General features: G+C 41.8%; 1 protein-coding gene across 2 annotated transcripts in view; it reads left to right on the forward strand.

Moving 5' to 3' along the window:
• Nucleotides 1–24,865, forward strand: part of LOC124804836 (dolichol kinase) — a 58,654-nt gene that overhangs the window by 4,487 nt on the left and 29,302 nt on the right. For both annotated transcript variants that reach the window (XM_047265185.1, XM_047265183.1), the window contains exons 3-4: nucleotides 7,551–7,771; nucleotides 11,852–12,040. In XM_047265185.1, the coding sequence (XP_047121141.1) occupies nucleotides 7,551–7,771; nucleotides 11,852–12,040 (410 nt within the window). The remainder of the gene's footprint in view (nucleotides 1–7,550; nucleotides 7,772–11,851; nucleotides 12,041–24,865) is intronic.

Genomic DNA, 24,865 nt, shown 5'->3' on the forward strand with positions numbered 1-24,865 from the left:
AGTACAAAACCTGTAAAAATCTCAAAAATTTATGCATGCATTACCATGCTTTTCAGATTCATACAGAATGGAATTTTTTCGCAACAGTCACGGTAAAAATGTATGTGATGGTATTGGTGCTACCATTAAGTGTGTGGCAACACGAGCTAGTCTGCAGCACCCTACAGAAGGTCACACTCTAACACCTCTTCAGTTATTTACCTGGGTACAGAAAAATATCTCTGGCATACAGTCATTCTGCGTTTCAAAAGATGAGGTGAAATCAGTCGAAGAATTGCTAAACAGCAGACTAGAACAAGTTAAACTGTTGCAGGCACAAGGAGCCATCATCACTTCTCTCCAGTGGACTCAATGTGCAGATGAGCAGACTAACTATAGGTTCAAAATGATTAATGGAAAATCTTATATAAAGATGTGAAACAAAGACTAACAAAGAGATAGAGGGGCTGGCCAGTACTTACCTCAGCTCAGTACAGCCGATAGATACACAAAAAACAGAACCGAAAATTTACGTTCCTAGCTTTCGGAACAAATGTTCCTTCATCAGGGAGGAGAGAGGGGAAAGAAAGGGAAGAAGGGAAAGTGGATTCAGTTACTCACAACCCAGGTTATGAAGCAACAGGGAAAGGAAAACTGGGAGGGTACCATGCCTCCATCCTTGCTACCCTCCCTGTTTTCCTTTCCCTGTTGCTTCATAACCTGGGTTGTGAGTAACTGAATCCACTTTTCCCTTCTTCCCTTTCTTTCCCCTCTCTCCTCCCTGATGAAGGAACATTTGTTCCGAAAGCTAGGAACGTAAATTTTCGGTTCTGTTTTTTGTGTATCTATCGGCTGTACTGAGCTGAGGTAAGTAATGGCCAGCCCCTCTCTCTTTGTTAGTATTTGTTTAACTATAGGTTCATGCACAGCATGTCTTCAGTGTGTCTGACTCAGGATTCAGAAGCAAAAGCAACAACATGCAACCAGGTTGCTACGTTATTGCTGTTCATGATGACATTTATAGGTCAACCATAACTATTGATACCAAAAAAAATAAAAAAATATATATATTACTTGCCACCAACAAATTCTGGCACTACAGACTAGGTCGGCCAACACACACACACACACACACACACACACACACACACACACGTACGTGTGCGCCGATATCGCCATATGTACAAGAGAACTCTTGGTCAACGTCATGTTCTCATGACAAATACTACACTTCACAATCCCAGCAATCAGTCCAAATAACTGGAGGAAGTTAATAGCAGACAAGTCCTCCCCCATTTCTGATTGCAATATGTTGTTGTTGTTGTTGTTGTTGTGGTCTTCAGTCCTGAGACTGGTTTGATGCGGCTCTCCATGCTACTCTATCCTGTGCAAGCTTCTTCATCTCCCAGTACTTACTGCAACCTACATCCTTCTGAATCTGCTTAGTGTATTTATTGTGTGGTCTCCCTCTACGATTTTTATCCTCCACGCTGCCCTCCAATGCTAAATTTGTGATCCCCTGATGCCTCAGAACATGTCATACCAACCGATCCCTTCTTCTTGTCAAGTTGTGCCACAAACTCTTCTCCCCAATTCTATTCAATAACTCCTCATTAGTTATGTGATCTACCCATCTAATCTTAAACATTCTTCTGTAGCACCACATTTTGAAAGTTCTATTCTCTTCTCTTCTTGTCCAAACTATTTATCGTCCATGTTTCACTTCCATACATGGCTACACTCCATACAAATACTTTCAGAAACGACTTCCTGACACTTAAATCTATACTTGATCTTATCAAATTTCTCTTGTTCAGAAATGCTTTCCTTGCCATTGCCAGTCTGCATTTTATATCCTCTCTACTTCGACCATCATCAGTTATTTTGCTCCCCAAATAGCATAATTCATTTACTACTTTAAGCCTCTCATTTCCTAATCTAATTCCCTCAGCATCGCCCGACTTAATTCGACTACATTCCATTATCCTTGTTTTGCTTTTGTTGATGTTCATCTTATCTCCTCCTTTCAAGACACTGTCCATTCTGTTCATCTGCTCTTCCAAGTCCGTTGCTGTCTCTGACAGAATTACAATGTCATTGGCGAACCTCAAAGTGTTTATTTCTTCTCCATGGATTTTAATACCTACTCCGAATTTTTCTTTTGTTTTCTTTACTGCCTGCTCAATATACAGATTGAATAACATCGGGGAGAGGCTACAACCCTGTCTCACTCCCTTCCCAGCCACTACTTCCCTTTCATGCCCCTTGACTCTTATAATTGCCATCTGGTTTCTGTACAAATTGTAAATAGCCTTTTGCTCCCTGTATTTTACCCCTGCCACCTTCAGAATTTGAAAGAGAGTATTCCAGTCAGCATTGTCAAAAGCTTTTTCTAAGTCTACAAATGCTAGAAATGTAGGTTTGCCTTTCCTTAATCTATTTTTTAAGATAAGTCGTAGGGTCAGTATTGCCTCACGTGTTCCAGTATTTCTACGTTATCCAAACCAATCTTCCCCAAGGTCGGCTTCTACCAGTTTTTCCATTCGATCGTAAAGAATTCACGTTAGTATTTTGCAGCCATGACTTATTAAACTGATAGTTTGGTAATTTCCACATCTGTCAACAACTGCTTTCTTTGGAATTGGAATTATTCTTCTTGAAGTCTGAGGGTATTTCGCCTGTCTCATACATCTTGCTCACCAGATGGTAATGTTTTGTCAGGGCTGGCTCTCCCAGGGCTGTCAGTAGTTCTAATGGAATGCTGTCTACTCCCGGGGCCTTGTTTGGACTTAGGTCTTTCAGTGCTCTGTTAAACTTCACGCAGTGTCATATCTCCCATTTCATCTTCATCTACATCCTCTTCCATTTACATAATTTTGTCCTCAAGTGTGGCACTTGTATAGACCCTCTATATACTCCTTCCACCTTTCTGCTTTCCCTTCTTTGCTTAGAACTGGGTTTCCATCTGAGCTCTTGATATTCATACAAGTGGTACTCTTTTCTCCAAAGGTCTCTTTAATTCTCCTGTAGGGAGTATCTATCTTACCCCTAGTGAGATAAGCCTCTACATCCTTACATTTGTCCTCTAGCTATCCCTGCTTAGCCATTTTGCACTTCCTGTAGATCTCATTTTTGAGACGTTTGTATTCCTTTTTGCCTGCTTCACTTACTGCATTTTTATATTTTCTCCTTTCATCAATTAAATTCAATATTTCTTCTGTTACCCAAGGATTTCTAGTATCCCTTGTCTTTTTACCTACTTGATCCTCTGCCGCTTTCACTGTTTCATCCCTCAAAGCTACCCATTATTATTATTATTGTTTCCTTTTTGTCTCAGACGTTATGTCTGGTTAAAAATGGAAGGTGACACCGACCTTGATCAAGCGTGACTTCCTTTTAACTGTACGGTATATGTTACATTGCATTTAGGAACTTTCGGGTAATTGAACAAGTGTCAATAATTACAGATTTCTGTAGTTGTATATGTAAGTTTGGATGTAGCTGTATTGCAGTGATGTACTGGTGGATATTGTGTGGTATGACTCCTGTAGTTGATAGTATAATTGGTATAATGTCAGCTTTATCCTGATGCCACATGTCCTTGACTTCCTCAGCCAGTTGGATGTATTTTTCAATTTTTTTCTCCTGTTTTATTTTGTATATTTGTTGTATTGGGTATGGATATTTCGCTTAGTTGTGTTAATTTCTTCTTTTTATTGGTATGATGTCAGGTTTGTTATGTGGTGTTGTTTTATCTGTTATAATGGTTCTGTTCCAGTATAATTTGTATTCATCGTTCTCCAGTACATTTCGTGATGCATACTTGTATGTGGGAACATGTTGTTTTATAAGTTTATGTTGTAAGGCAAGCTGTTGATGTATTATTTTTGCTACATTGTCATGTCTTCTGGGGTATTCTGTATTTGCTAGTATTGTACATCCGCTTGTGATGTGATCTACTGTTTCTATTTGTTGTTTGCAAAGTCTGCATTTATCTGTTGTGGTATTGGGATCTTTAATAATATGCTTGCTGTAATATCGGGTGTTTGTTTGATCCTGTATTGCAATCATGAATCCTTCCGTCTCACTGTATATATTGCCTTTTCTTAGCCATGTGTTGGATTCGTCTTGATCGATGTGTGGCTGTGTTAGATGATACAGGTGCTTGCCATGTAGTGTTTTCTTTTTCCAATTTACTTTCTTCGTATCTGTTGATGTTACGTGATCTAAAGGGTTGTAGAAGTGGTTATGAAATTGCAGTGGTGCAGCCGATGTATTTATATGAGTGATTGCTTTGTGTATTTTGCTAGTTTCTGCTCGTTCTATAAAGAATTTTCTTAAATTGTCTACCTGTCCATAATGTAGGTTTTTCGTGTCGATAAATCCCCTTCCTCCTTCCTTTCTGCTTAATGTGAATCTTTCAGTTGATGAATGTATGTGATGTATTCTATATTTGTGGCATTGTGATCGTGTAAGTGTATTGAGTGCTTCTGGGTCTGTGTTACTCCATTTCACTACTCCAAATGAGTAGGTCAATATTGGTATAGCATAAGTATTAATAGCTTTTGTCTTGTTTTTTGCTGTCAATTTTGTTTTCAGTATTTTTGTTAGTCTTTGTCTATATTTTTCTTTTAGTTCTTCTTTAATATTTGTATTATCTATTATTTGTATTATCTATTATCTATTCCTATTTTTTGTCTGTATCCTAGATATTTATAGGCATCTGTTTTTTCCATCGCTTCTATGCAGTCGCTGTGGTTATCCAATATGTAATCTTCTTGTTTAGTGTGTTTTCCCTTGACTATGCTATTTTTCTTACATTTGTCTGTTCCAAAAGCCATATTTATATCATGGCTGAATACTTCTGTTATCTTTAGTAATTGGTTGAGTTGTTGATTTGTTGCTGCCAGTAGTTTTAGATCATCCATGTATAGCAGATGTGTGATTTTGTGTGGGTATGTTCCAGTAATATTGTATCCATAATTTGTATTATTTAGCATGTTGGATACTGGGTTCAGAGCAAGGCAGAACCGGAAAGGACTTAATGAGTCTCCTTGGTATATTCCACGCTTAATCTGTATTGGCTGTGATGTGATATTATTTGAATTTGTTTGGATATTAAGTGTGGTTTTCCAATTTTTCATTAATATGTTCAGGAACTGTATAAATTTAGGATCTACTTTGTTTATTTCCAATATTTGTAGTAACCATGAGTGGGGTACACTATCAAAAGCTTTTTGGTAATCAATGTATGCATAGTGTAGCGACCTTTGTTTAGTTTTAGCTTGATATGTCACCTCTGCATCTATTATCAGTTGCTCTTTACATCCTCGTGCTCCTTTGCAACAGCCTTTTTGTTCTTCATTTATAATTTTGTTCTGTGTTGTATGTGTCATTAATTTCTGTGTAATGACTGAAGTTAATATTGTGTATATTGTTGGTAGGCATGTTATGGGGCGATATTTAGCTGGGTTTGCTGTGTCTGCTTGATCTTTAGGTTTCAGATAAGTTATTCCATGTGTAAGTGTAACAGGGAATGTGTATGGGTCTGCAATGTAACTGTTAAATAATTTATATTTAAAAACAAAGATTTTGTGACTTACCATACAAAAGCGCTGGCAGGTCGATTGAAACACAAACAAACACATACATACACACAAAATTCTAGCTTTCGCAACCAATGGTTGCTTCGTCAGGAAAGAGGGAAGGAGAGGGAAAGACGAAAGGATGTGGGTTTTAAGGGAGAGGGTAAGGAGTCATTCCAATCTCGGGAGCGGAAAGACTTACTTTAGGGGGAAAAAAGGTCAGGTATACACTCCCCCCCCCCCCCCCCCCCCCACACACACACACGAGCAGACATTTGTTAAATAATTTAGTTAGATGTGAATGTGTTATTATTATTATTAATGTGTTATTATTATTATTCTGTATCCCCCCCACTCTTGTCAATTGTTCCCTTATGCTCTCCCTGAAACTCTCCACAACCTATTGTTTAGTCAGTTTACCCAGTCCCATCTCCTTAAATTCCCACCTTTTTGCAGTTTCTTCAGTTTAAATCTACAGTTCATAACCAATAGATTGTGGTCAGATTCCACATCTGCCCCTGGAAATGTCTTACAATTTAAATCCTGGTTTCTATATCTCTGTCTTACCATTATATAATCTATCTGATACCTTCTAGTATCTCCAGGATTCTTCCATGTATGCTACTTCGGTTCTTGAACCAAGTGTTAGCTGTGATTAAGTTATGCTCTGTGCAAAATTCTACCAGACGGCTTCCTCTTTCATTTCTCTCTCCCAATCCATATTTACCTATTACGTTTCCTTCTCTCCCTTTTCCTACTCTCGAATTCCAGTCACCCATGACTATTAAATTTTCATCTCCCTTCACTACCTGAATGATTTCTTTTATCTCATCATACATTTTATCAATTTCTTGATCATCTGCAGAGCTAGTTGGCATATAAACTTGTACTACTGTAGTAGGCATGGGCTTCGTGTCTATCTTGGCCACAATATTGCGTTCACTATGCTGTTGGTAGTAGTTTACCCGCACTCCTATTTCTTTATTCATTATTAAACCTACTCCTGCATTGCCCCTATTTGATTCTGTATTTATAACCCTGTATTCACCTGACCAAAAGTCTTGTCCCTCCTGCCACCGAAATTCACTAATTCCCACTATATCTAACTTTAACATATCCATTCCCTGTTTAAATTTTATAACCTACCTGCCCGATTAATGGATCTGACATTCCACGCTTTGATCCATAGGACACCAGTTTTCTTTCTCCTGATAATGACGTCCTCTTTTGTAGTCCCCGCCCCGAGATCTGAATGGGGGACTATTTTACCTCCAGAATATTTTACACAAGAGGACGCCATCATCATTTAACCAAACTGTAAAGCTGCCCTCAGGAAAAATTACGGCTGTAGTTTCCCCTTACTTTCAGCACTGCAACATAGCCCTGTTTCGTCATATCCATACCTGACAACGGAAGCCACAGAATAAATGAAATGTCTTACCGCACCTTGAACAGCAAACCAATAACACTCAACAAAAACACCAGACACACAAACAAAAAAATTGATAACCATTGAAAAAAATTCCAAACCTTAGATCCGAACTACAAACACAGTCAGTGACTTCACACATCCCACACCAAGGCTCAAATGAACCCAGTACCGCACACTACATTCAGCACATACTCACACACCACCAGAAGGCGCCATCAGGCACAAGACGACATCTACAAACACAACCAATTCATAAACTCCACGCCGTAATGATGTCACACACCATAACACCCTTACGTTGTGGGTGAGAGCAGACGGGTGGAATCGGACGCTTCCATTGATCCTGAATTGAATATGTAGTGTAAACTTCATGTTTTCAGGTGCATTCTCTATTAAGCTTCTTGGTAGTTATGATGTCTCTATTGTACAGTTATTACCAGGATGCCAAAATACTCCACAATCCTCTTATTGTTTTTTCATTCTTGGCCTGATGTGTTGACATGCATATTTTAGCACAGTTATTACAACATTATAATACATGTTCTTTGTTTTAGGCGTACCACTATGCTTTATTGGTTCAGTGTTGGGTTCATATGCCTATACATTAGGCATTCCCACTATTTTAACACACTGCCCAAAATATTTCACATATGGAGAAGCAGGGGTTATTGTGCAGTCTTTCTTGACATTTTTATTTTCTGCTGCAATCAACATACCTCGCTTCTGGAATATGACTTCACTTGAAGACATTGATAGAGCTACAGTGATATTACAGGTAATTAAAACAATGAACAGGTGCAGTTGCATTTTAAGGTAATTATATAACAAGAGATTTATGTGTAATAACTCACTACAAAAATTCCTTTAGATAATGGAATTAAAAAAATTAAGGTTTGTTCCAATCCTTCTGGTGTACTGCTACTTCATGACACAAAATCCCAAAGTAATGGATGTTTCAAACATTTTGCAACAACCCTCCACAGGGCAGCTCTCATCATTTACATCAACTGGTGGACTTCGTCACTGAAGGCCAATTCGCACTGGCTGTCATGGCACCGTCACGTCACGGTGTATTCACACTGTCCATCATGTCATGACATGTCGAATCAATTCAAGTCACTTGATCTGAACTTGCTCAGCTGTCCTCAACTTTTTACTCAGGAATTGCGACTTTTGCAAGATGATTGTCAAATGTTTTTAAGCACAAGGTGTACATACACAATGCGGTAGCTTATATAATGGGTGCTGGAGTCCACACATGCATGGAAATGACATTTATTGGACTCAGATTGTTTGCAGCTTGCAGGGGTAGCTTGTATATTGGAGAAGGAAGGCAGATGTGTAAAACAGTACAAAAAATAGTCTCAAAAATGTCATTACATGAAACAGAAAGGGAATTTCACACGATACAAGGAGGTAAAGCACGAGAAACGTGCGCTGCAAATTTTAGAAAGTTGAAACAACAGTTTTTTCTCATTTGTTTTGTCAAATTACACCCAGAATTACTGAAAGGAACATCTGCCATCACATCCGTGAAAAACTGGTTTGTTTAAGATTAATTTTAGTTGCCAGTGTACAAATTTTTGCACAGTAGTCATATTTTCATTACCTTTCCCTTAAAGATTTCTAGGATTTCTTTACATTGTGTATTTGGCTTTAATAGTTAGTGCTTTATTTGTACTTGCATTACCCACTGAAACCACATTGTTAAATATTGACCACCGATGCCTGAAGAACTTTCACACACATTCCCGAGAGCTACTGCAATGAACAAGCCTGCCACAAACATATTTAAACAAACAACTCTAATACATTACTTGATGTATACTTCACTGAAGAAGCTTTTGTCCACTGTTGCAGTGTCTGAAGGTTTCAGTTCATTTCTTTATGAAACACTAAAAATGCCTGACACCACACAAAAATAAATTACATGTACTAATCAGTCTGATTCTACCCAAAGTATTTTCTCACTTAAAGTTGCAGCCATATTGCAAACCATTTCATTGTAAAATATTAAAATGGTTCTGGTATGTATACAAATTCACTTTGTAAACATAGTAAAGGGCAAGTAATTCAGTACATTCATGTCATACAATTCAGACTGCAAACCCGTTGCTTCAATTAATCTTTCATCATTTATTATAAGCTTTAACAAAAGAAATAATGAAACAAAACAACATATAACAAATATCAAACAGATAAGTGATATAAACCTTGAAAACCATGACAAAACAAAATATGAAGATCACCATACGGCTGTTTATTGGGAGGAAATAAGCTTGGGGGTCATGTAATCAATAATGGTTGGATGATGCCAACCATCAAAACTTTCTTCCAGAGAAACCTTGATGATGCCATATCATGACGGAAAGCCAGTATGTGTGTCACCATTTGAAATGCATTTGAGAAAGTTTTGACATGATGTAGCAGACATGACATGATGGCCAGTGTGAATTGGTCTTAAGTGGAAGCATATAACCCAAGTTTGTCCCTTTGTGCTTTGGTAGTAATCTCTGGTGAAAACATGAGTTCCATACCAATTTTCCCTTTGTTAGCACGTTTTACTTATCCGCCTATTGGCAAAATGCTGTGTTTCACATTTGCAAGCGTGTGATAAGTATTTGCAATTGTTCCACATCTTGGTCTGCAGTCATAAACCTTGAAATTTTGTTACACTTGAACTTCTTGACTGTTTTGGAGGTCCAACATCAAATTTGACTCATTACTTAATGGAATTATGCTCAGATGTGTGGGACTCTTACCAAACAGAAATAACAGGAGATACTCAACTTGTAGAAAGGATGGCAGTGTGAATTATCACAGGTTTAATAGATCTTGTAACAAAACGGGAGCCTCCCTAATATTACTTCTACAAAAAATGGCTGTGTTCCTTTAAAGAAATTAATAATAAAATGATTGATGATTCAAATTGAAGTGGAATTTGGCACAGAAAACGAATATGGGAACTCTATATGTAGCACTGGGATAAAGACAAAAAGCTTTGAGTATTCCCAGAATTCAGATTATTACTTACTTGGACTGAAATAATTACTGATATTCATCACAAAGGGAAGTAAGGTCACACAGTGACTGGAATACTGTATAGTATAATGAGTTCTAAGATGCAAACAAATGCCAGCAAGTATGCATCTCTGATTTAAAATTTTCATGTGGTCCATATGATTTACCAATGAAAGTCCACCTACTCTACCCTGATAAGTCACACACTTGTGTGGATGGTTTTACTTGAGAATGCACCTTGTGTATGGTTTTGCTGAATGCATTGGGAGAGACTGCACAGAGAAGCTATGCTGAGCTGTTAATGCAGAAACAGTAACCAAAGAAGTGTGTCTTAATTTTGTCCACCATTGTCAGTGTTGCTGCTGTGACTGTTATTCTGTAAAAAAAAGAAAACAAACTGTCTACAGTCAGAAATCGTCATTTCTATTCCAATACATGATGCATTGTGAGGATTGGGAGTCATATTCAAGTGCTTCATCAGTCTGCATCATTGTTTGAAAACAATTATTACTGGCCCTGTTAAGACTACATAGGTATACTACAAGGCAGCACATCGTGACTACAATTTTTGTAAAATAAAGCTGCAATGTGCCACATTGTGATATACCCATGTACACTTAGCAGGACCAGTAATAATCTGTTTTTTAAAAATGTATAGCTGATCAAGCACCTGAGGATGAACCCCTTGGGCTCAAAGTGCATTGTATGTTGAAATAAAAATCATTATTTGTGACATTATTTTTTCTGTTTAAGAAAGTATCTGTTTTTTCTTCTGAGGGTTGTTGCATTACTCTGTTTTGATGACTGCATATTATATGCTTTTTCACTGTTGCAAAGATTTTTACCCAGAAACATAGGTAACTGAAGGAACAAACTGGATGAATTGTAATTATAGTATCACTCAGTAACAGGCCACAAGAGACCACATGTCCCTTACATCAGAATACAGTACTCAGAAACCTTGAACAACCTGTAACATTTTGTCAGAGTTATGGTTCAGTGTATCACACTGAATGTTGTCTAAGCAACTAATTTGAGTGTTGGTCCAACTTTTTCTTAAAATCATTGACCATTCTGTATTGCAGTTCACATTTTGCCTTGTTTCACTTGCACCAGACAGTTATTCTTCCTCCATATTCTTTGATTTTAATCCATTCATGTGCTAGGTTGTTATTGATATTGTTGTTCTTACTACTACTTATTATTTATCAATTCTAATCCTTTTTTATTATTTATCAATTCTAATCCTTTTTTATTATTTATCAATTCTAATCCTTTTTTACATAGATTTGTCACATTGTACCCCATAAAGACAAACCACAGTAGTTGTTGAAAGCTGATCTTACTTGTGTAATACATAATTGATAACTGTAAATGCTAATCTGAGATGAAGAGGTTGGCACAGGTGAGGCAGTTGTGGCATAGTTGGAAGACTGCTGACCAAAAAACATTGTTAATTCTTTTAAGTGACAAAAGGTGTTTACTCACCCAGTAATAAAATACATGCATTCTTTTAGGAATAACAATGAATAAATCTGCTTAATTTACTGTATATTTTTGTGTCTGTTATGAGGCCAGGGAATCATGAGCAAAACAAATTATGCATAGCAATTCCAGTTGTTTATCGGTGTGTGTGTGTGTGTGTGTGTGTGTGAGAGAGAGAGAGAGAGAGAGAGAGAGAGAGAGAGAGAGAGAGAGAGAAGCAGTTACAATGTTGGTTGCTTCTTTGTGTCCCTTTTAAAATGAGTTAATATATTATGAAGGTCAGTGTCACCTAGCTTGCAGAGAAATTGTGTGTTGGTATACTAAGTCCTTTTGCAAATGAAATTTACAGGTTGGCCTGGTGGGTGTGACAGTTATTTGTCTAGGACTGTGGCTGGTTCCAGCTTTGAGAGCAACAGTTGGCTTCTACAGCATTTGTGCAAGTGTACTCATTGGACTTGTGATCTTCCCATTGCACATTATCATGGGAGCCAGTCCAGTTATGTGGATTATCCAGTTGCTGTTTGCAGATGTGAAAACGGTAAATTATATGAAGGATTTTTTTACAAACATCTGTTAGATCATGCTATTGTAATCTCCTAATATTATTGTTTTCAAATTTGTCATTTATTATTGTTAGGGAACTGAAAATATAGCATTTATTTTTAGCAAAATTAGCATTTTTTCCCATAATTGATGTAGTTTAAAATTTTTTGACATATAAATTTGTTTGCCACGCTGTGTGTCTAGGTTGTAGTTCATCACAAAAGAAGATAAAAAGGAAAAAAAGCCATTGTTGGATTGAAATAACAGTAATAAGGAGACAAACTAGTTTTTATTCTCAGTAAGAAGAGTTTTTGAGTGGAATGTTTGCCTCTACAGAAATTTCAATTATTTCTCTGGAATAGTCTTTGCTTACTTTCTTCTTTTGGCTTTATTTAAACTTTCATCAAATGATTGTTGCTGTTGAGAAACAGCTGCATTTCTCACTGGTGAGCAGTGTGCTTTCCTGATTTAAGGTGTATGTTGACCTTTTGTTTCTTTTCCTGCCCAGTTCAATAATTACAAATTCTGCAGAACACTATCGAATCTGTGGCATTTAATCCATGGTTAGCATACAGTAGAGCCACACAGCAATCAGTCACAATCCCATTAGTTTTTATTAGTGTTGCAAATCTATGTTTTGACTATAAGTGCCAGTCTTTGTTGCCTTTTCATTGCAATTCAATAGACTCGTTGAGTTCATGTCATGTTCCTATAGGTGTACAGGCCTTCTGCCTGTCCGCCTTTAAGAACGTATGGTGACATGAACTGCCACAAGTCTATTGAATCGTAACAAAAATACATTGAAGATGGCTATTAATATCTGAAATCTAGATGTGCTAGAGTGATAAAAACTAATGGAATTTCGACTGACGACTGTGTACCTCTCCTTTCTTATAGTCTACAGTCACTGTACTTGGTGGTTCCTGGTGGAATCAAATTTGGCTATACTGTAGAGCCCTTTTCAGTGCTGCATATAGGACTGACAAGATAGGGGATGTAGAGGCAAAAATAACTCTTTTTCATTCTTTTGAGGAAGACTGTTGATGCAATTCCTGCAGTGCAGACATTACAACGTAGTGTGAGAGTAAACAGATGATTTCAGATGTTCAGTTGGCGAGGAGTGCTATGCATGTGAGAGATGAGCCCTGCTTCCTTCTCACAGTTCAATAGCCTTCAATGATTGTGTTTCTGTGACAGGAGAATTGATACATGGATCGCCAATACCTTGTGGTGTCACGAGTCGTACTCTGATCCCTTGATGAACCAGAAACAGTCTCGTCTCTCATTTCAAAATAAGAACAGAAAATAACATGCTATGCAAAACAAGAATAAAGTGGCGTGCACAAAGCATTTGGCAACAGCTAGCACGAAATTGAATTTTGTGGTTGGCAACTTCGTAAATGAAGCGGTTCAGTGCAACCTCTGTTGGTATCTTATGTACCCCACACCAGAAGCTGCCATGTTACAGTGACTGCAGTTTTGCATAATACCAACTTTAGTTAGTAGACAAAACAGACCCGTCTCTTTGGCTGAGTCCTAAGTTGCCATATGCAGCATGTATGTTAGAGATCATTCAACCATGCATTTTTTGATGTGGGATTGGAGTGCAGCTTATAAGTGTACTGTTATATCCTTGTGTCAACACTCAAGTGTGAAATGTATTCTGCAAACATACATTCTCTTTCCAAATTTTGGTTCACTAGATGTTACGCAATACCGGTAACTAATAATTGCTTACTTTCATCATCTATCTTTATATGCAAAAAATAACGCTTTTTAAAACTATCTCTGATAAAATAGAGTTCATCTGGGGGGGAAAGTCTCTGTGAAATAGCATTTATTACATAAATTCACATTTTTCCGCCATTTTGAGGCAGAATTCGCACATATTGTAAATGCAGTTTTTTAGGGTCTCTTATTATTAAAACAAACACAGGTCAGTGAGGTGAAAAATGGAATTTCACATGAAGGTTTTTGGTATATGGTTGTCATTGTAAGATTCTCATGCATGCCCAGCACAGCAGTCGAATAGCTTCATTCACCTTCAGGTAATCAATTACCTTCAGATAAGACTATTAGTAGTTGCTTTGGATGAGCCATTGATGATACTAGTCATGAATGTTGACCAAAATCAATTTTTCCAGATTAACATCAACATTGTGTGGAATGAAGAGGATTGGAATGTGAATTACAGGAGGTAGAGACATACTTAGGAGTATTGAATATTGCAGCACATCTGGTTTTGTGAAGAGATATAGGTGTGTAAAATATCGTATCCCAGAGGGTTGTGGACAATTCAACCACGCTCAAAAGTGGACTTGCATTATTTTATGTTAGGAAATGCTCAAAAAATTCAACCAAGGAAATCCAAAATCAACATTATAACAGGAGGCAATATTTATACATGCTCCAAACTAAGCAGCAATTGGCTATTCGGGTGTTCAAAGATCACCCGAAACCAACGGAAGTATTTGAGACAAATCCATTGTGTACTTCTACCTGTACACTTTACCATTGTGAGCAGCCAGAGAAATGGAAAAAAAACTGAGGAAGGCTTCTCTTGACTTATGTTGGGAGTGCCATTCAGAGAGAAATGGCTAAGATGAAGTTAGTGGGATTGAGTGAAGTGCAGTGGCAGGAAAAACAAATAGGGGTAATGCACAAGCATTTTGAAAAGTAATTGAGGTTCATGGAGAAGAAATGTAGAAACTTTGTGGTTTGCCGATGTTACTGTAATTAAGTCACAGATGGGCAAAGCACTTGCAAGAGTTAGTTGAAAGGAATAAATAGTGACTCAAAAATAATTTGTAAGTTGAACGTGAGCTTAAGTGAAACAAGGGTAACGGAGTGTAGCCTGGTGTTGCTGAGGAATTCATTTCAGTTGATGTGAACTTTTTCAAGCAGTCTTCTGGCTGATTTGATGTGGCCTGTCATGAATTCCTCCCCTGTGCCAAGTTCTTCATTTCATAGTAGCACTTCAAACCTGTGTCCTCAATTGTTTGCTTGTATGTTTTCCAATCCCTGTCTATCTTTACAGATTTTACCCTGTACAGCTCCCTCTAGTCCATGGAAGTGATTCCCTGATGTCTTCGTGGATGTCCTACCATCCTGTCACTTTGTCTTGTCAGTGTTTTTACATATATTCCTTACCTTTTGATTCCTCATTCCTAACCCTATCAGATCACCATGAGTACGCAGCACAGGGTCAAACAATCACCAAACCGTACCTCAGGAATGCCCTCCATTGCTTACATTCTGTTGTTTGGTGCAAGAGACCATACTTGCAGTCAACAGGAAATTGGTGCCTCTATCACAACGATGCTCCACCACATTCCTCATACTTCATTCAGAAGTTTTTGGTGAAAAACCAGAATCCTGTGCTTCAATAGGGTCCTTACTCTCGTCATCTGGCCCCTTGCAACTTCTAGCTGTTCCCCAAACTCAGGAGGCCACTGAAAGGAAAGCTGTCTCAGAAAAGGGAGGACATTATAGCAGCAGCAACAACAGCTGAGCTAAACTCCATTCCAAAAGAGGCTTTTTCGGCATGCTGGCTCTGCTGGGAGAAGTGTGTGGAGTCCCAAAGGAACTGCTTTCAGGGTGATTAGGTGTCCAGTGCTCCAGGTAAGCCAGTTTGTTTCTCCTGGCCATGGGTCAATTACTTTCCTAACAGACCTCGTATTATCGCCATTTTCCCCAATGATTTTAGAAATTATGATGGAATGTTATCTATCCTGTCTGCCCTGCCTGTTTGATCGTAAGTCATCCAAAGCTCTTCCCTGTCAACTCCTATTTCTTCTGTCATTTCATCAGATAACACCTTTTTCGGTGACTCCCTTGACCACTAGTATTGGGCTCACCCTTCTTCTCTATTATGATCAGGAGTTCTCTTTCAGCTACTACTCCAGCAGCTTAACTTCATGTTACCTACCACGTGCCTGATGTGTGTGAACCCTTCACCACCTTGGCTTCATGTGGCAGCTCATGTTCATCTTGGACTTCATTTGCTTCCTAAGGAAACAGCTCCAGATTTGATCTCTCACTGTAAGTTTCTTGACCTTCGCACGCAACTTCATCTTCATCTACACTGATGGCTTTAAGACTGACTGTGGTGTCGGGTATGCCTTCGCCATTGACGCAGACTATTATCGCCCCCCTGCGGGTCCGGGGGTTAGAATAGGCCCAAGGTATTCCTGCCTGTCGTACGAGGCGACTAAAAGGAGTCCCTCCCCCTCAAGGGGGTAGTTAGCGCCTGCGTCTGGAGACGGACGGTTCCACGACCTATATTTGTGGTCATTCTGGTTTTTCACTACTTCTCTTTTCTTCCTTCCTTTGGTTGGTTCCTTTCTTTGTTCTTCTCCATCTCACTGTCTACCTTACTCTTTCCCTTGCCTTCTTCTCCTTGCCTTCTTCTCCTTGCCTCCTTCTCCTTGCCTCCTTCTCCTTGCCTCCTTCTCCTTGCCTCCTTCTCCTTGCCTCCTTCTCCTTGCCTCCTTCTCCTTGCCTCCTTCTCCTTGCCTCCTTCTCCTTGCCTCCTTCTCCTTGCCTCCTTCTCCTTGCCTCCTTCTCCTTGCCTCCTTCTCCTTGCCTCCTTCTCCTTGCCTCCTTCTCCTTGCCTCCTTCTCCTTGCCTCCTTCTCCTTGCCTCCTTCTCCTTGCCCCCTTCTCCTTGCCCCCTTCTCCTTGCCCCCTTCTCCTTGCCCCCTTCTCCTTGCCCCCTTCTCCTTGCCCCCTTCTCCTTGCCCCCTTCTCCTTGCCCCCTTCTCCTTGCCCCCTTCTCCTTGCCTCCTTCTCCTTGCCTCCTTCTCCTTGCCTTTTCTGGTCTCCGCCTCAGCGTTTGAGACAGTCTGTCCTCTCTCTCTTCTTTTTCCTCTTCTTCCTTCCTCCCTGTGCGCGCCTGAAGGCCGACCCACGCATTCGCACGCGTAGCCGGTGACGGGGTAACGCGTAATTCCCCGCCCTGGGTAGACAAGTAAGGCACGCACGTACCCCTGGTAAAGGCCAGGCCCAGGGAGGGGTGATTGCCTGAGCTGATACCTTCTGACCATGCCGATTGGTCCCTCCGTCTGTTTCTCGGGAGGTGTGACCTGAGGTGTCAACATTCACTTAAGGCGGGAGTGCCCTCTGAGAGGGTCCCCACAAGGAAGGAGCACGCCATCGGAGACGCTGGCAATCATGGGGGATTCCTCCGCAATGGATTTCTCTTCTTCTTCTCTCTCGACTTCTGCCCACAAACAGAAACTTGACCAGCCACCAGTGACAAAAGTACTACCGTCTGCCCCACAGTTCCTCGTTGTTTCTCGATCTGAGGCCGGAAAGGATTTTTCCTCTGTCAACCCTTTCGTTATCCAGAAGGGCGTAGATGCCATAGCCGGAACTGTTAAGTCTTGTACCAGGTTGCGTAATGGTACCTTGTTACTAGAAACTGAGAGCGCCTTTCAGGCACAAAAACTGCTTCGAGCCACACTCCTGTACACGTTCCCTGTCCAGGTGGAGGCTCACCGAACTTTGAATTCATCTCGTGGTGTGGTTTATACTAGATCACTCGATGGATTGACTGACGAGGAGATTCAGTCTTTCCTTGCTGAGCAGGGCGTGACGGCTGTCCATAGGGTCATGAAAAAGGTCAACAATGACCTTGTACCGACCCGGACACTTTTCTTGACCTTTGATAGTGTTCAGCTGCTATCGCGCATCATAGCGGGCTACGAGGTTATTTCTGTTCGCCCCTATGTCCCAACACCTACACACTGCTACCAGTGTCAGCGTTTTAAACACACTCGCCAGTCTTGTTCCAATGCGGCTAAATGTGTCACTTGTGGCAGGGATGCCCATGAGGGTGACTGTCCACCTCCGTCTCCTCGTTCTGTGAACTGTCAGGGTGACCATGCAGCGTCCTCCCGCGACTGTCCCATCTATAAGGAATAACGCTGTATCCAAGAAATTCGGGTCAAAGAGAAAGTGTCCACCTCGGCTGCTCGCAAGCTATTTGCTAGTAGGAAGCCCACGCTGCTCCCAGTGGGGAAATACAGTACTGTCCTCGCCTCTCCTCGGACTACCAGGGAGGTGGCAACCCAGACATGCGATCTGACCTTCAGCACCACGGTCGTCCGTTCGGCCAGTGCTAAGATCGCACGGTCGACGTCTCCTCTTCCTCCCATCACCCCACAGACACAAGCCCCTTCATCAGCTTCTGCCAAGACGAAGACCCAGAAATCAGATGCACGGGCCTTCAAGAAGGAACCGTCCCATGCAGACTTCCTACGTACCTCTAACTCCCAGCCATCGACCAGTACTTCCACCAAACGACCTTCCAAGAAGGCTCATAGGAAGCACAGTTCTCCTTCTCCGCCACGGCGCATTTCTTCTCCTGCGCCACCCAGCGGTTGCCGCCCCAGGCCGTCATCTGTTTCGCCTGGCCGCACCGCTGGTAGCCGACCATCTGGCCATTCACCGGCGGAGGAAGCTCCCCCTCCCGGCCATCTTACCAAGATGGCCGATGAACCTATAGAACCAATGGACGATGACTGTCCGCCTACTGATAGCGGCGGCAGTGCTCACTCGAAGCCGGGCCCTCAGCGGCCTTCGAGGTGACCCCTTCTTTCATCTTCCTTTTCTTCTTACGGTGGCACTTATTCACTGGAATATTCGCAGCATTCGCTCCAACCGAGAGGACTTGAAGTTGCTGCTCCGCTTGCACCGTCCGCTCGTCGTAGCCCTCCAGGAAACAAAGCTACACCCTTACTACACCTCTGTGCGTTTTGACCTACCCCCTGTGGTAGGTATTCCAACTCATGGAGGGGTTATGTTGCTGGTCCGGGATGATATTTACTACGATCCCATCACATTGCACACCGGCCTGCAGGCAGTTGCCATCCGAATTACTCTCCCCACTTTTACATTTTCCATTTGTACCATTTACACTCCATCGTCGTCTGCCGTTACCAGGGCAGACTTGATGCAAATTATTGTTCAGCTACCTGCACCATTTTTGTTAACTGGAGACTTCAAAGCCCACCATCCCCTTTGGGGCTCTCCAGCATCCTGCCCGAGGGGCTCCCTGTTAGCAGACCTTTTCAACCAGCTCAATCTTGTCTGCCTCAATTCTGGCGCCCCTACTTTTCTTTCGGACACATCTCACATCTATTCCCATTTAGACCTCTCTATATGTACTACCCAACTTGCACGCCAGTTTGAGTGGTATGCACTTTGATACATATTCGAGCAACCACTTCCCGTGTGTTATCCATCTCCTGCAGCATACCCCCTCTCCGTGCTCATCTAGTTGGAACATCTCCAAAGCAGACTGGGGGCTCTTCTCTTCCAGGGCGACCTTTCAGGATCAAACCTTCACAAGCTGCGATAGTCAGGTCGCACACCTCATGGAACTCATTCTCACTGCTGCTGAATATTCCATCCCTCACCCTATTTCTTCTCCACGTCGCGTACCGGTCCCCTGGTGGACCGCAGCATGTAGAGACGCTTTACATGTTCGTCGACATGCTTTACGCACCTTTAAACGCCACCCTACAGTGGCGAATTGTATCAATTATAAACAATTACGTGCACAGTGTCGTCGTATTATTAAAGAAAGCAAGAAAGCCAGCTGGGCTGCTTTCACAAGCACCTTCAACAGTTTTACTCCTTCTGTTGTCTGGGGTAGCCTGCGCCGGCTATCTGGCACTAAGGTCCACTCACCAGATTCTGGCTTGACGGTCACGAATGACGTCCTTGTGGCCCCTGAGGATGTCTCCAATGCCTTCGGCCGCTTTTTCGCAGAGGTTTCGAGCTCTGCTCATTACCACCCTGCCTTCCTCGCCCGAAAACAGGCAGAGGAGGATAGGCCACCTAACTTCCGCTCCTCGAATCGTGAAAGTTATAATGCCCCATTCACCATGCAGGAACTCGAAAACGCACTTGCCGGGTCACGGTCCTCCGCTCCAGGGCCTGATTCTATTCATATTCAGATGCTGAGGAACCTTTCTCCTGCAGGTAAAGGTTTCCTTCTTCGTATTTATAATCGCATCTGGATTGAGGGACATGTTCCTGCATGCTGGCGTGAGTCTATTGTTGTACCGATTCCTAAGCCGGGGAAGGACAAGCACTTGCCTTCCAGTTATCGACCCATCTCGCTTACCAGCTGTGTCTGTAAGGTGATGGAGCGAATGGTTAACTCTCGTTTGGTTTGGCTGCTCGAATCTCGACGCCTACTTACCAATGTACAGTGTGTATTTCGTAGGCGCCGCTCTGCTGTTGACCATCTGGTTACCTTGTCGACCTTCATTATGAATAACTTCTTGCGGAAGCGCCTGACCGCGGCTGTGTTTTTTGATTTGGAGAAGGCTTACGACACCTGTTGGAGGGCGGGCATTCTCCGCACCATGCATACATGGGGCTTTCGCGGTCGCCTCCCTCTTTTTATTCGTTCCTTTTTAATGGATTGACAGTTCAGGGTACGTTTGGGTTCTGTCCTGTCAGACACCTTTTGCCAGGAGAATGTGGTGCCACAGGGCTCAGTGTTGAGTGTCGCTCTCTTCGCCATAGTGATCAATCCAATAATGGATTGCCTCCCAGCTGATGTATCAGGCTCCCTTTTCGTGGACGATTTTACCATCTATTGCAGCGCGCAGCTTACGTGTTTCCTGGAGCGCTGTCTTCAGCATTCTCTTGACCGTCTTTACTCCTGGAGTGTCGCCAATGGCTTCTGTTTTTCTGTCAAGAAGACGGTCTGTATTAACTTCTGGTGCTACAAAGTTTTTCTCCCGCCGTCCTTACGACTCGGTCCTGTTGCTCTCCCATTCATGGAGACAACAAAATTTGTAGGTCTTACATTTGACAGGAAACTTAGCTGGTCTCCACATGTGTCATATTTGGCTGCCCATTGTACCCATTCTCTAAATGTCCTCCGTGTTCTCAGTGGTATGTCGTGAGGAGCGGATCTAACCGTCCTACTTCGCCTATATCGGTCGATTGTCCGCTCCAAGCTGGATTATGGGAGCTTCGTATACTCCTCTGCACGGCCATCCATCTTACGCCGCCTCAACTCCATACAACATCGGGGTTTACGTCTTGCGATTGGAGCGTTTTATACTAGTCCCATCAAGAGTCTTCATGCTGAAGCTGGTGAATTGCCACTCACCTACCGGCGCGATATACTGCTTTGTCGGTATGCCTGTCGGCTACTGTCAGTGCCCGACCACCCATCTTATCGTTCCTTTTTTGACGACTCTCTCGACCGTCAATACGGGTTGTATGGCTCTGCCCTGCTACCCCCTGGAGTTCGCTTTCGTCGCCTCCTTCAACACCTTGATTTTTCACTCCATGCAACCTTTCGAGTGGGCGAGAGCCACACGCCACCTTGGCTCCAGGCTCAGGTTCGCGTTCACCTTGACCTCAGCTCGCTCCCAAAGGAGGTTACCCCTGGTTCGGTATACCACTCCCGTTAATATGACCCTTATTTATACAGATGGCTCTAAGACCAATGACGGGGTCAGGTGTTCTTTTATTGTCGGGGCACAAAGTTTCAAATACCGGCTCCATGGCCATTGTTCGGTCTTCACAGCTGAGCTCTTTGCCCTCTACCAGGCTGTTCTTTACATCTTCCGCCACCAACAGTCTGCTTATGTCATCTGCTCTGATTCCCTCAGCGCACTCCAGAGCCTCAGTGATCCGTATCCGGTTCACCCTTTCGTGCACCGGATCCAACGCTCTCTTCAGCAGCTGGTGGATGACGGTTCTCCGGTTAGCTTTATGTGGGTTCCTGGCCATGTCGGTATCCCTGGGAACGAAGCTGCAGATGCCACGGCCAAGGCTGTGGTCCTCCAGCCTCGGACAGCTTCTTGTTGTGTCCCTTCATCAGATTGTAGCAGGGTCATTTGTCGGCGCATTTTATCGCTGTGGCATGCCGATTGGGCTGCACTTACGGACAACAAGCTTCGGGCCTTGAAACCTCTTCCCGCGGCTTGGCCGTCCTCCTCACGCCCTTCTCGGCGGGAGGAGGTCGTTTTGGCCCGGTTACGAATTGGACACTGCCAGTTCAGCCATCGCCATCTGCTGACGGCTGCGCCGGCGCCGTTCTGCCCATGTGGGCAATTGCTGATGGTCCGCCACATTTTAACGTCCTGTCCGGATTTTAACACACTGCATCTTGATCTTGGCCTGCCATGTACTCTAGATGCCATTTTAGCGGATGACCCACGAGCAGCTGCTCACGTTCTTCGTTTTATCAATTTGACAAACCTCTCTAAGGACATTTGATTATGCTGTTTTTTTTTAATCCTATGCCTGTCAGTCTGTCTTTTATCGTGTTTTCCCTTTTAGTTGCTGTTTTAAACTTGTGCCTCATGGTGCATTCCTAACGTAGTCTGGGCGCTAATGACCATTGAAGTTGTGTGCCCTAAAACCACAAAAAAAAAGAAAATAAATAAATAACCAACTATTATCGGTATTGGCTTCCAGAACACTGCTTAATATTTACAGCAGAGCTCTTTGCGCTCTCTCTCTCTCTCTCTCTCTCTCTCTCTCTCTCTCTCTTTCTCTGACCATCCAGTGCAACCAGTGCCACAGGCTTTTTTTTATCATCATATGCTCCTATTCTCTGTGCCTTTCAGAGCTTGTGTGTGATGTACATCTCTTTGTGCAGTGGGTCCAAGAAAGCTACCACTTGCTCACTGTTGACAGTGCCACTGTGACATTCATGTAGGACCCTGGTCATGTCAGTCTGATGGAAAATTAAGCTGCTGACGGGATAGAGGGATACCAAGACCTGACTACAGTAAACAGATGCAAATGAATGTCTTGTTGTAGCAGTTAATCAAAGATCAAGAATAGACTAGAATGGAGAGCTGCATGAGACCAGTGTTTGGACTGAACACAACAGCAGCATCAAGTCAAATGCCTCTTTCCTTCTTCTAATGTGAGTATAAATATTGCTACTTCCTATAAAAGTCGGTCACAGTTTAAAAGAGTCAAGAATAGAAGAAATTCCTTCCTACGATGTGAAATAGTACGGCTGGTCTTATCAAAAATTTAGCCAGGTGCTAAAATATTGTCTAGGTAAATTACACATGCAAGAATCTGAATGTTGTGAATGGGCTTGATGTGCTGTAAGGGATATGTAATTCCTTTCTCCTCTAATCCATTTCAAGAAAACACATAGAAACTGGCTCACTGTAGTAACTCTCCACAGTTGCATCGACACATGACAATAACAGTTCTAATGACATGATGTGTTATGGTACTTTTTCACTGTGCATATCTTCAGGGTTAAGTCCCAAAGCCTCATATGGGCTATGTATCTCGTAACACAAGTGTAGATATGGAAAAATGTTTCCCAAGGGTTCTAACTATGCTTCAGAAAGCGATAAGATTTACAGAGAGTAATTATCATGTTGGAGCAACTGTGAAAACTTCTGCAACCAATAACATTATACAGACTTTGGTGGTAAATGCTCTTTGGTCAAGTGCTTATTATGGCATACTGAGCAGCTAGCAGCATGAATACATATCTACACTTTTCCACTCACGTAACAGTGTGACTTCCGTTAGAAAATCAGATGTCCTAGAAAAAAATAAAATACGTCTGCTGAAGTTAGTCATCTTGCTGAAATTTGTAACTATTTCTGTGGTTACTTGAAATTCAAAAAAACATTTCATTTGAAATCTGCAGCAAGTTTTATTTATGTCAAGATCAAAAAGACACATTACTGATTACTTTAAATGTAATGCTCATAAATTAATCAAATAGCTATTTTTTATGAAGTCATCAAAGTATAACTTGAAATTGATAGCTGTGAGATTTTTGGAAAAAACTTGATTATGTATCAAAAGGATAGGCAAATGGGAAAAAGTGGTAGTGTATTTGTCACTGTAGACAGGAGACAAATCCATTGACACACAAATAGTAGATGCAAGTGAGATTGTTAAGGCAAGACTCAGTAACAGGGATGGGCATAAAATGATAATTGGATCGTGCTATCACCCAGTTGACTCATAGATAACTTGAATTCAGATCTATGTAAGTTCCCCAATCGTACCATAATCATCAATGGAGACTTTAATCATCCAATAATTAATTGGGAAAACTAGTTTTGTGTGTGATGGGTCTGATGAGACATCCTGGGAAAACAGCATCTCTGAAACCTACATCTACATGATTACTCTGCGATTCACATTTAGGTGTTTGGCAGAGGGTTCATCGAACCAGAATCATACTATCTCCCTACCATTCCACTCCTGAACAGCGCGCGGGAAAAATGAACACCTAAACCTTTCTGTTCGAGCTCTGATTTCTCTTATTTTATTTTGATGATCATTCCTCAACAAAATATTTTCGCATTCGGAAGAGAAAGTTGGTGACTGAAATTTCGTAAATAGATCTCGCCGCGATGAAAAAGTCTTTGCTTTAATGACTTCCATCCCAACTCGCGTATCATATCTGCCACACTCTCTCCCCTATTACGTGATAATACAAAACGAGCTGCCCTTTTTTTGCACCCTTTCTATGGCCTCCGTCAATCCCACCTGGTAAGGATCCCACACCGCGCAGCAATATTCTAACAGAGGACGAATGAGTGTAGTGTAAGCTATCTCTTTAGTGGACTTGTTGCATCTTCTAAGTGTCCTGCCAATGAAACGCAACCTTTGGCTCACCTTCCCCACAATATTATCTATGTGGTCTTTCCAACTGAAGTTGTTTGTAATTTTTACACCCAAGTACTTAGTTGAATTGACAGCCTTGAGAATTGTACTATTTATCGAGTAATCGAATTCCAACGGATTTCTATTTGGAACTCATGTAGATCACCTCACACTTTTCGTTATTA

Source organism: Schistocerca piceifrons, chromosome 7, assembly GCF_021461385.2.
Source record: "Schistocerca piceifrons isolate TAMUIC-IGC-003096 chromosome 7, iqSchPice1.1, whole genome shotgun sequence".
In the NCBI taxonomy this organism is placed as follows: Eukaryota; Metazoa; Arthropoda; class Insecta; order Orthoptera; family Acrididae; genus Schistocerca; species Schistocerca piceifrons.